Below are 13,105 nucleotides of genomic sequence, written 5' to 3' on the forward strand. Positions count from 1 at the left end.
TCGGAAGCTTCTAGCGCATAAAGACACATGATTAGTGGAGCATTCCCCCATGGAGCACATGCTCCACCCATCAATGATCCCCTCAGTTCCTTTTTTTTGGCTATGTTGGCTAGATCTGTTTCAGAGACTATTGAATTTATACTTCCTATCGAATCATCGTTTATTTACTTCAAATTACTTCAAAGGTTCATGGCAGAGGCTGCCTCTATAAAGAGTGTATTGAAATCCCATATCTAATGATAACAATGCCAACAATGATTGCAATAGCTTCTGTAGAGTGTGGATGTTTACTTTTAAAATAATTCCAAAATTGATTTTTTGGAGGTAATATTTTTTCTGAATGCCTAAAGCCAAAGACTATGGTTAAATCCAATGTTTGTCTCAATGAGAGAAGACCCATTGAAATGAATGGAACTTTTTATTCACAAGTGATGTAAAATCTCTATGGATTTAAGTGGATCTGGCTTTCTGAGATTAACACAGAGTTTAGCCCTAAGACTTCAGTTATTAATTTTAGTCAAGAAAAAAAGGTGGGAGGCAGCAAAAAAAGCCAGGGTGGCTTCACATAAAGCTTAGGGAGGATCTGACCACAAAAAAAGACACGTACAGGCCAGGTCACCAAGGAAGAAGAGTACAGACCACTATCAAGGAAATGCAGGGATGGCATTAGGAGAGCAAAAGCTGAGAATGAGCTGAGATTAACTAGAGACATTAAAAGCAATAAAAAAGCATTTTTCAGGTATTTGTGAAGCAAAAGACAAAGAAAAGAAATTGTGACACAGCTACTCAGCGGAGATGGAAAAATGATAACAGATGGCAAAGAAAAGGCAGAGGTGCTCAATACCTATTTTAGCTCAGTCTTTTCCCATAGGATAGACTGTGAACCTCCAGACAAATGTGACGTGCAAGTGGAAGACAGGATTGTGACTGGAGATTGATAAACAAAGAGTCAAGGAATCCCACCTTGAATTGAGTTCAGATCTCCAAGGCCAGTGAACTGCATCTGAGAGTGCTAAAGGAATTGGCGGAAGAACTCTCAGAACTGTTGTCAATTATTTTCATGAAATCATGGAAAATGGGTGAGGTGCCAGATGATTGGAGGAGGGCCTATCTTCAAAAAAGGGCAAAAAAGAGGAACTTGGGAACTACAGGCCAGTCAGCCTGATGTCAGTCAATCCCAGGGGAAATTATGGAACAATTTATAAAACAGTCACTGTGCAAGCACCTAGAAAGCAATGCAGTAATAACTAAAAGCGAACACAGATTTGTTGAACAAATCTTGCCAGACTGATCTGATTGCAGTTTTTTATTGTATAACTTCCTTGATAGACAAAGGGGATGCTGTAGACATGGAATATATTGACTTCAGCAAAGCTTTTGAGAAAGTGCCCCATGATACCCTGATTAGCAAGCTAACTAGGTGTGGGCTGGATAGAGCAAATGTCAGGTGGATACACAATTGTCTACCGAATCATACTCAAAGGGTGATGATTAATGGTTCCTTCTCTAACTGGGAGGAGGTAATAAGTGGGGTACCTCAAGACTCAGTCTGTGGTGTGGTGCTCTTCAATATTTTTATTAATGACTGGATGAGGGAGTGCAGGGAACACTTGTCATATTTGCAGATGACACAAAATTGGGCGGAATAGCTAATACCCTGGAAGACAGAAACAAAATTCAAGATAAGCTGAAGCACTGGGCTGAAAACAACAGAATGAAATTCAACAGGGATAAGTGCAAAGTGCTGCACCTCAAAAAAAGAAACCAAATGCACACAAGATGGGAGGATACCTGACTGGGCAATACTACAAGCGAGAAGGATCTTGGAATTGTTGTGGATCACAATCTGAATATGAGCCAACAGTGTGGCATGGCTACAAAAGAGGCAAATGTCATTTTAGGCTGCATTAACAGAAGTATAGTTTCAAAATCCTGCTAGGTGCTTGTTCTGCTCTCTTTGGCACTGGTTAGGCTTCACCTTGAGTATTGTGTCCAGTTCTGTACACAACACTTCAAGAAGGATACTAACAAATTGGAACACATCCAGAGGAGGCCGATAAGGATGATCAGGGGGCTGGAAACCAAGCCCTATGAAGAAAGACTGTAAGAACTGGGCATGTTTAGTCTTGAGAAAAGAAGACGGGGTGATAATGATGACACTTTTTAAATACTTGAAAGGTTGTCATATAGAGCAGGGGCAGGACCTGTTCTCGATCATCCCAGAGTGCAGGACATGCAACAATGGGCTCAAGTTTCAGGTAGCCAGATTTCAGTTGAATACAAATGTCCTAACTGTTAGAGCAGTATGACAGTGGAACCAGTTACCTCGAGAGGTGTTGAGTGTTTCAGCACTGGAGACATTCAAGAGAAATTTAGACAACCACCTGGCAGATATCCTTTAATTTGTATTCCTGTATGAGAAAGGGGTTGAACTTGATGGTCTCATAGGCCCCTTCCAACTTCACTATTCTATGAATCTGTGATTTAAAAAAATTATCTTCTTCTTCTTCTTCTAGCAACTTTATAGAAAAAAGCCAGGATTAGCTATTACTTATGCAAAACTACCTCAAAACATGGACAAAAATCGATACAAAGATGTTCTACCATGTAAGTAGCAATATATAAATATTAGGTATCATTCTCTTTAATAGAAATTGTTAGTGATATGATTCCCATATCTATCATTTCTAAGCTAAATGAGACTAATGCAAAATAAAGTGTTTTTATTCATGTTACTCCGTATGCATATGAAGCACAGGTGGACAAGCACATATAGAAGCAGATGAGCCATATAATGGTATATGTGAAAGTGGGGAAACAAAAAATTAAGGAGTGAGGAAATTGACTGACTTCACACTCCTCACACACCCACCGTGGACAATACCTTCTCCAAAAATGGAATGTTTTCCCACCTGTTTTTACAGATGTTATGACTGACAGTGGGTATGGCCCAGTTCACTTATTTGGAGAAAAGGAAAAGAAGAAGAAAATGAAGACGTTTCAAAGCAGTGTACAAGGCCTTGCTTTGACATATGTGCCTAAGCAGCTCCCATGTATAAATATCAAAGCAAGGCTGTGTACATTGCTTTGAATAACAGTTGTCATTTACAGGAGCAAAAAATAAAAAAGATCTACTGTCACCTCCAAGTTTTCCCATGTATATAACTGTAAAATAACCACAAAGAAAAAAAAGGCAGGTTGCTTGTCTGTAAATTTCATTCAAGGTTGGGCAGTTGGGATCCTCCTGATGTGCTTCAACCCCAACTCCCATAATCACTCACCTCTACCTATTTTATCCAGGGCTAATGGGAGTTGTAGACCAAAAATACCTTTAAGGGAAGAGTTGCCTCCCTTGCTCCATTTCTTCAGTGGACATGTGGACATTCACACAATACTTCCATTTTCCAGAAGTAGGTTTAGTTTTTGCTTCGCACTTGTAGCAGTCCCAGAATCACTGGGAAAAGGTCTCATCCCTCAGTCAAACAGGGACAAAGAATTTCCCCTTCTATTTCTGAGCTTTCTTTGCCAAAATGATGCTACGCATAGCCATAGATTCCCTTACATGACAGTTACAGGTTAGCAACTCACCCTCTACCTCCAACCCACTATGAAGATCCAAATTGTGTTATACGTCTCCTTTTCCAGAGAGCTTTAAAAGTTTTTGCTGCAATTTTTCTCCTTGTTGTACCTCTGTGATTTAATAAAGTCATTTTATTGATGCATTCATTCTTGTCCATCTTGTCAGTCAATAAGGAGTTCATTAACGTGTTTTCCAAACAGAGATTTTGAGATGATGAGTCTGTGGTGAAAGGCATTTTTTTTGCAAAGAAGAAATTGCCACTCTCCCCATGATCTATAGACCTACACTGTGATTTAAAGATAGTACTGTATTAATTCTTTGAACATTTATTGATCTTTTTTTCCCCCCACCAGATGATACCACCAGAGTAATATTACAAGGAAAGGATGATTATATAAATGCAAATTATGTGAATGTAAGTGATACTGGTGGGTTTTTGTTTTTTTGCAAACACAAGAAACGTCATGCTTAAAGCAGTTTAATTTCCACAAAGTCTGGCAGTAGAAGATATACCTCATGTACACAAAGGCATTCCGAATGTACAAGGAGGAAAGCAGGCATAAAAATCTTATGCTAATTACATTTATAAACTAACATTTTTAGCCAGCAATGCATTGTATTTAGTCATTAGCATTTCCACACAGGTACATGTGTGTGCACGCACACACACATACATACACATACACACAGACCCAGCAGATAACATCTCAAGAAAAAAGCCAGCAAATTATTTGGGAAAATTTAATAGACTTTTTCATTTTCATATTCTTTTAATTTCTGTATAAACAACTTTAAACATGGGATATGTGAGGTATAAGTCAGTTTATTCTTTTATCTAAAGATGTAGAGTTTAAAAATCTTATTTTCTTTTTATTTTAAAAATGTTATTAAATATATTGAACATTGTTAGTACTAGAAAATTCTGAGAAATAATTGAGAGAATGATTAAATACTACTATGTGCAGATTAATGTGAATAATCTTTGATCATTTTTCCAAAATAAAAGACCATAATGTTATGATTATTTAAAGTGCATGTTTATGGTGTGACTACTCAATTTATATGTTATATACTATACCTGAAATCCAGCATAACACTAGCAGAGTGAAAATCCCCACTAGCACAGTTGTACTTTGGTTCTAATTTTGTGCAGAGAGTTGGGCAAGTAATTTCAAAAGAGATTTGGTACTACAACAAAAATTGTATTAGATGTCACTCTTGCATTAACCCTTAAAAATATTGCTTGCACTAGACTAGAGACAGGCCTGTGTCTTATCTAAAATTTTATTTATGTGGTATAAAGTTGATTCAATTAATAAATACATATGTTAATTCAGCCTATATAATTCATTTACTAACCTTTAAATTTTGGTCCTTAATTTATATCCATCCAGTTTTAAATTTGCACATCTCTAGTGGCATTTTTTTAAATTGTAATTTTAATTTCTTATGTTAGGTCACAGCACTCTAAGGGACTTTCCATGTGGTATTGGCACTCTAGGGCAAAATACTATACTAAGCAACAGTGAAGTCTCTTCAAAACTAGTATAAGCCACCCCTCTACCCCATGTAGGATCTGCCTGCAACATTCTTGAGGTCTCCTCAAGATTCACTGATTCACTGAAAAGGGTGACTTGCCATAGGTGGCCAAATTACTGTTTACTTTTTGTGGGGAGAAGCTTTTAGCCTATCTTCATTTAGATCAATACTAATCTTAAATTTCCATGTGCATATATATTTAATATTGGTTAAGTTTTGACATAATTATCTGATTTTGAGTGAATTGATGCTGTATTTGAAAACATCTTTAAATTCTTTCATTTTTTTAAAAAGTCAACTTGCATTTTTCAAAGTACCTTCAAGTAAGAGCAAACTTTATATACAGCTTACTATCTCCTAATAGGTGGAAATTCCCTCTGCTGGCCTTCTGAACAAGTACATTGCCACACAAGGCCCTCTCCCACACACCTGTATACATTTCTGGCAAGCAGTTTGGGATCGCAGACTATCACTAATTATCATGTTGACAACCCTCACAGAAAGAGGGCGGGTAGGTGGCATTTGTTTTCAATCTATTCCAGGGGTGTGGAGATCTTTGTTTACAAAGGAAAAGAAGGAATGGGGCGGGAGGAGGAGTTTTGTATACAGTGAAATGTGATTTTGCTTGTCCCTTTGGCAATTTCTGATATTAGCTTCCTTCCTTCGATGAAACACTCCTTTGAAAAAATAAGCTGCAATTTGTGAAATGTCAGAACCATCAAACTGAAAGTTGTAACCTCACAATCACTATTTTGGTTGTTAAAAACATTCCTATTGCACCTTTCCATAAAATGTTAAAGGTAACTAAGAGCATTAACAATACAGTGGTGCCTTGCAAGACAAATGTAATTCGTTCTGCGAGAAGCGCTGTCTTGCAAAAAAAATCATCTTGCAAAAAGTGGCTTCCCATAGGAATGCATACAATTTTTTCGTCTTGCGAGGCATTGTCTTGGGGGAAAAAATCATCTTGCGAAGCACGGCCATAGAAAAAGCCATCTTGCAAGGCACCACAGCGATCGAAAAAAACATTCATCTTCCGGTTTTTTCGTCTCGTGAGGCGTTCGTCTTGCGAGGCACCACTGTAATAATATAAAACTGTAAAAACGTACTCTAGATGAGTCTAGGGCATGCATTACACTATTCTCTCTCTCTTATGTTATACTACGGTATATAGGCAAATTGCCAGCAGCACTTCAGTATCTTCTAATCACAACTAAATGTAAAACAGGTATTATTTCCAGAAAACTGTTCAAAATTATTTCAAGTCATTTATGTCTCTTGTGCCTCCCTTTTTATAGGGAACTACCTCTTGCACTTAGTGGCCTAAATCTATTTACTAATCAACTAGAGCAGACCCAGTGAATTGGAGGGTATTTTTTAAAGTGTTAACTTACCAATCAACAATTGATTCAATTATTTTACTGTCACTGGACTAGGAATTTAATTGACATCATGTTCTCTTATTAAACCTTCCACATTGCACTGTGAAGCAACTGTAGCTGCATGGATAACTACTTCCTTGCAGAATCCATTGGTCCTCAAGTAGTGGACCTGGACCTGATAAGGTCCTCAATTAAAGTTGGCTGCACAAGCTATAAAACCATACTTTGGGGAGTAAGAAAATGGAGGTATTCCTCATATGTCAAAAGTCCTTAAAACCTGAGCTAGTCAGAATTGGATTGTATTTGTAAAAAAACGGTTATTTGTAAAGAGCTATAAAAAGAATTTTTTAAGGCAGAAAAGACAGTTATTTGTCCCTTGCTTTTCAGTTGGAGGTGCAATAAATTGACAAATCATATTTTTATTACACAACAAAAATAACTGCATAGGAAAATTCAGACTGCCATCCTAAACAGAATAGCTAGGGAATCATTCCCATTGAACACAGTGGCAAAAATCTCTTAAATAAGCCACTTATCCTGGAGTTCTATTTACAACTTCACATGCTGTTTGTAGTTTGAGGTACGAGAGTAATTTTTTGAACTAGAGTGATCATCTATGGAGCACTAATCAATCATTCCTTCCAGCTTTTGAATGCAAAGAGAACCCCATCTGTCTGCTGAGTGTTCTGTTCCTCTCTTTCATTGTTTGGTCATAGTTGTTTTGTTGCTATTGATCTGTTAATGTGGTTGTTAGTATATGAGCATTAAGGAAAGCAGTATACATAAGTGTATAATTTCAAGCTAGTATAAGTTAAGACATTGTTTTATTCTTTCTCCTACACATGTTTCAGAGTGAGTTATTAAGACTTTAAGTACCAGTTGATGAGAAAGGGGTGGACTCTAGGGAATTTGTAGCTATTCTCCTCTGAATTATCTTTGTACTTATACTGTGTAGCAAAAAGATAATTTTGTCATAAAATCAAAACACTGCAACAGGTTATGACTTTAGAGAGGAATGACAGGATTTTTCATCATTAAAGATTCGATGTGGAGTCTATTTTATTTCTATTTCCTGCTTTGGATTAGTGATGTATCACTATATTAAGATGCATCATTTTCACAACATAGAAAGTAGGTTTGGTTTTAAAGAGAGATATTTACACATCTGTAAACTGTAGGTCTGAACGTAAGTTCCTAAAACCTACTTTTAGTCTCCCTTTTAGTCATATCTCTGCTCTTCCTTTTTGGGGATGGGGGTGGAGGAGGAGATGGACTCCAGAGGAATTCAAATGCAGCAGTCCTTCTTGTGTTAGAATTAACAGATTTGAAATAACTGAGCCTGAGGGAAATTCCTTCTGATTTTATTTATTTAGTATCATATTTTTCCATGTATAAGATAATACTTTTTCCTAAAATAGAATAAAAATTGAGGGTCAATCTTATACAAGGAAGTAAGGGGGAAAGGGATCAAAGGGCTGCACGATTACAGCTTTACTTCGGGTAAAGAAGTGATGAAAGGGCTGCACGATCAAAGGGCTGTGGTGGTGCAGCCCTTTCATGGCTGCTTTACCTGAAATAGGAATGAAGTAAATGACCCCCCCACTTTTCTTTTTCTTGGGGTTGGAAAAGTGGGGCTCATCTTATACACGGAAAAATACGATAATAATTGCTCAATAATTTTGTTACAAAATATCAGAAAGGAAGGGATTGAGTCAAGAGCAATGTGCTGTCCCCCCCCCTTTTTTTTAATATAGCGTGCTCATAGTTTAGATATTTTTATTGCTAAAGAAATTTGGTTAATCTCTAAAGTCCAAAGTTCTGTTCTCTAGAATCTGAAGTTTGGCTCTTTTCCTATTAAGATCTCATAATGTAACACAATTTTTGTTGGCATTTATGTTTAGTTCTAAGTATTTTATTTTTTTTAATTCAAGCTAGATTTTTAAATGAAATTAAACATTTTTAATGATAGATGACAAGAGAGTTTGGTGCATGTAAGTTTTGAAGATCTGATGCCATGTAGGAAAAGTAAATGCCCCTGGATGAAAATTAAGAATATCATGTCATTTTTTTGTCCTTTGTGCTAGACCAAATGTCATCAGTATTGGCCCGATCCTCCAGACATTGCAGAACATGGTAATTTTCGTATCAAGTGCCATTCTGAAGATTGCACCATTGCTTATGTATTTAGAGAAATGGTTATTACAAATACTGATGTAAGTAATCTTTATTTTTGTTCAGCTACAAGAAAAAAAAATACACATTAGCATTTGTCATATGTAATTGTCTGTGTGCGCCGCTCTTAGACAATATTCAGCAGCCTCTTACTGGCAGACTCAATACACAGGATAGAAACCAAGCGAACTTTGTGGTTTCATGAGAAAAAAAATCCAAAATGCTTTTCAGTTATTGAACGTAAAAAGCAGTTCAGCATAACCATGATTTCTTCCCCTTTGTGTATATTGCTTTTGGATACCAGGTAAAGGGGGGAGGGGGAGGGGGAGGGGACTTTTTCTGGAGCCAAACAATTGGGATGGCAATCCAGGTTGCAACTCCACCAGGAGAAGGAAAATGAAGCCGAATTGCAGATCATAGTTGAGGAATTTATGCAAATATATTTACCTGTAACCATATGAGATTTGCCAGAGCCAGTTAAAAGCACTTTTTTAAAAAACTAATGCATTTCATGTGATAATTCAGCTAATAAAAATGTATTTTGGCTGTTTGTCATATTCATATTCTATGGATAAAGGTTTTAAGAGGTTGATGAGAACTATAAATGTAAATGTAATTTTGCCTTGCTTTTGACAAACCATAGAACATTGGCTAAAATCTAAGTTGCAGCTAGAGCTGGCCCATTGAATAGCAGGGATTTTGTGAGTCAACTTCCATGTAAGTTCCACTGATTCAATAGGCTAAATTGAGCTGCACTAAGCAACGTGATTTTATCCAAATAATGGAGATGGTGGCAGAAATCTGGAAAGCATGAAGATATAGAGCCACTTGTTATGAAACTATTGTAAGAACTTTTTATTTGAGCTGTTTGGGATTGCAGACTATGCCTCTTTTTTTAAGAAATTCAGTCTGAAATATTTTATCCTTTATATTAGATTTGCACTTCCAAAGCAAACCGAAATGAAAATCAGCGGCCAGTATCTTATTGCCTAGCTTCATATGAGTAATGAAATCCATGTTATCATCAGTACAGATTGTTGCTCACAGAATGCTTCCTTTTTACAATTTTGGGGTGTGCAAAAAGATACTGGCCAGTGTATGTAATCTACATGCATGCATGTATATAGTTACATTTAAACAAATTTTCAAACTGCAGATGTATAATGAAAATGGTGTGTCACCTTACCAAAATGTTTTATATTCAAAATATATCATTCAACCTTCTTACCACCCCACCCTTCCCCTGGCAAAGGCTTTCGCAATATGCAGATGATGTTATCTTCCTGCTGATGTGTTCTTTTGACTGTTTAAGTGAAGTGGGACTTCACTGTAACACAACTACCGGCAAAACCAGCTGTGTGGATCTGATTCATAAGATGAGTTCCACACCATGCATGTTCAGCCAATTAGTATCTTTCTTCCAATACAATTCTGTATGTGCCCACCCAGAAGTAAATCACATAACTTCAGTGTGGCTTATTCCTGGATGAGTGGATATAGGATTGCATGAATACAATACCATCCTGCTCACATTTATTCACAAACACACGCCACTGTATTCAGTAAGACATACTCCCAGGAAAAGGAATGGATGAAAAATTGGTTCATTTTACATTTCAGTGCAACTTTACTAAAATTCATTCTTACTGAAACTCAGTAATACAGTGGTGCCTTGCATAGCGACGATAATCGGTGCAGCAAAAATCGCTGCAAAGCGATTTCGTCACTATGTGATATTAAAAAGCCCATAGGAATGCATTGAAACCCCTTCTATGTGTTCCTGTGGGCTTCAGACTCACCTTTAAGTGAAAATCCTCCATACGGCGGCCATTTTCACTGCCCAGTAAGCGAGGAATCCGTCCCAGAAAACAGCGGGCGGCCATTTTTTTTACCTGGTGGCCATTTTGGAACCGCCGATCAGCTGTTAAAAAATCATTACTTTGCGATGATCGGTAAGCAAAACAGGGTACCAATCATCGCAAAGCGATTTTCCCCATTTAAAACATCGCAATGCGATCGCAAAAGCGATCTCAAAAAGTTTGTCGGCATGCGATTTCATCGTTAAACAGGGTGCCCGTTAAGCGAGGCAACACTGTATTCTGGAATGCATTTAAACCTTGAAATCCAGTGTCTTCCAAAGTTTAAACAATGTGGTTTACCAAAATACTATAATGTGTACTAAAAATGTATATGCTTGGAAGAATCTGCCCAAAAATGTATTTTGAAAGATACACATTATTAAACAGAAAAATAACAAAGCAAAGCATGCTGCTTATATACCACCCCATAGAGCTTCAAGCACTCTCTAGGCGGTTTACATGTTAATTATGCAGGCTACACATTGCCCCCCCCCAGCAAGCTGGGTACTCATTTTACTGACCTCAGAAGGAGAGAAGGCTGAGTCAACCTTGAGCCACTACCTGGGATTGAACCCCAGGTTGTGAGCACCGTTTTGGCTGCAGTACAGCAGTTTAACCACTGCACCACAAGGCTCTTTAACTTGCTGTTATAGCTTGAAATAGCTTGAAAACAGATGAAAAATAGCTTGAAAACAGGTGAAAAAGTCTGCACAAAAATATATTAATTTAGGAAATGGTTGAGAATATATATTCAGATAATTCAAAAATGTATGTGATAATCAATACAAATTTTCATGCAGATTGAAAAGTGCTTTTGGCATGCTGAGGCAGCTGAGTGGGCTTTCCCCATCCCAAAGTTGCTGTTCAAGTCTTTCAGAGAGGCTGATAACAGCTGGCAGACAGCTGGTAGTTTTAAGAGGACATAACGTTCCTCAACTGCTATAATTATTCTTGGGATGTATTTTGATTATCTAAATCACTGCCCTTTCTGCTGTTTCACCTTTAGTAACCCCTGCTCAGCATTTTTGGCAAAGGCAGGGAAAGCAGGCATAAGATGAAGAGAATAGAAAGCAGGAGTTCAGAGGATGAATGTGACTGAATGTCTTATTGAATAGAAATCTGTTAAGAGAGAGAAAAAGGTAGTAAGAGAGGGAGAGAGTTTGGAATACATGCCATCTTGTTTGAGCGTTATTTTATGACCGAGACACAGGCTTTTCAAGGAAAGGGGAAGAAGAAGCCGAGGAAATCTGTGTCAGTGGCAGAAAGAGAGGATGTGATCCTCACTCTTTACTATCCTTTATTCTGAATATCTGCTACTACTTCACAGTGTTTTGATCGTATTCTCCATTGAAGGGAGAACAAAAAAGGCTTAAAGATTCATGTCTTTAACCTGATAGTAGATAGCAGGCAAAGCCACATTCCTGTGGATAGGAACCATTCTTAGACATCCTGCTGTTGAGTATGAAAATTAATAAAATATAACATATTAAATTAATGACTTTTGGGACGTGGTGGTCTCATTCTATATTGTATACATATTTGTCAGTTATTAAATTGAGATGAACTAGGTAGATTATAATTATGAATGAATTTTATGCAGATTTAAGGTATAAACAATGAAGTTTAGTGTTATCCTGAGATGGATAACATTATGAGAACTACTGTCATACTTTACTTTACTTTTACTTTTATTAGATTTTTACCCCGCCCCCCCTAGACAAAGTCTAGGGGCAGCTTACATACATAATACATAATAAATAATACATACATAATAAATGAGGCTTTGCAAATTTGCTTCTCTGCTTTTGCATACACATGATTAATTTTCATATTCAATAAAGAAAAAAGAATTAGATAAAGACTGGTTATAATGTTTAAAAGCTGGTTAAAATGTAAAACAATAATAATGAGGAACAAAATGGGGAAAAAAGTTATTTGGAGCACATTATTAGTAGAGATTGTTTAAACGTTACTCATGATCTGTTAATGACAAGAAGTGAGGAACAATGCACGTCAGACCTGGTAAATATAATAGACCTAGCTGCTCAGGGAGCATTAGATTATCCCCAGAAGTCAAGATTATCAAAAGAGATGTGAAGAAAGCCTAGTGGATAGAATAACAGAAGTAGCAGGCACTTCCACTGCCACAGAAGGAGGGGGGAAAGGCAAGAGAATGGAAATTTCAACCTACTTGCTTCTATAAAGTAAATGCTGAAGGAAGACAAATAAGATCTGATGCTAAAATGTAACATATTCAAGAGCAAGAAAAAAAAGATTTAGAGATGCTATATAAAAAAGATCAGGATTCCAGGATAATTGTTAAAGAAGCTGGGAGGAACAACTTGCTAAAATGAAAGGGCCACTGAATATATTGGAGGAAAGCTTAAAAACACAGGATCAAGTTAGAAATGCCTTGCAGGGAAAACAAGAACAATTTCATGCAATAGTGAACCTGACAACCAAGGAAGTGAAGGACTGAAGCAAAAACAAAACCTTTTATAAAGATTTTTTTGGGGGGGGGCACACCAGATTTAATCACAGAAACATGAAAGCATAATCTCAAATGTAGACAA

General features: G+C 37.0%; 1 protein-coding gene across 3 annotated transcripts in view; it reads left to right on the plus strand.

Annotated features, from left to right (window-relative positions):
* PTPN3 (protein tyrosine phosphatase non-receptor type 3) overlaps positions 1-13,105 on the plus strand; it is a 124,546-nt gene that overhangs the window by 88,345 nt on the left and 23,096 nt on the right. For all 3 annotated transcript variants that reach the window (XM_020786577.3, XM_020786578.3, XM_020786580.3), the window contains 4 exons: positions 2,517-2,607; positions 3,934-3,995; positions 5,484-5,630; positions 8,586-8,714. In XM_020786577.3, the coding sequence (XP_020642236.2) occupies positions 2,517-2,607; positions 3,934-3,995; positions 5,484-5,630; positions 8,586-8,714 (429 nt within the window). The remainder of the gene's footprint in view (positions 1-2,516; positions 2,608-3,933; positions 3,996-5,483; positions 5,631-8,585; positions 8,715-13,105) is intronic.

Source organism: Pogona vitticeps, chromosome 6 (assembly GCF_051106095.1).
Source record: "Pogona vitticeps strain Pit_001003342236 chromosome 6, PviZW2.1, whole genome shotgun sequence".
Classification (NCBI taxonomy): Eukaryota; Metazoa; Chordata; class Lepidosauria; order Squamata; family Agamidae; genus Pogona; species Pogona vitticeps.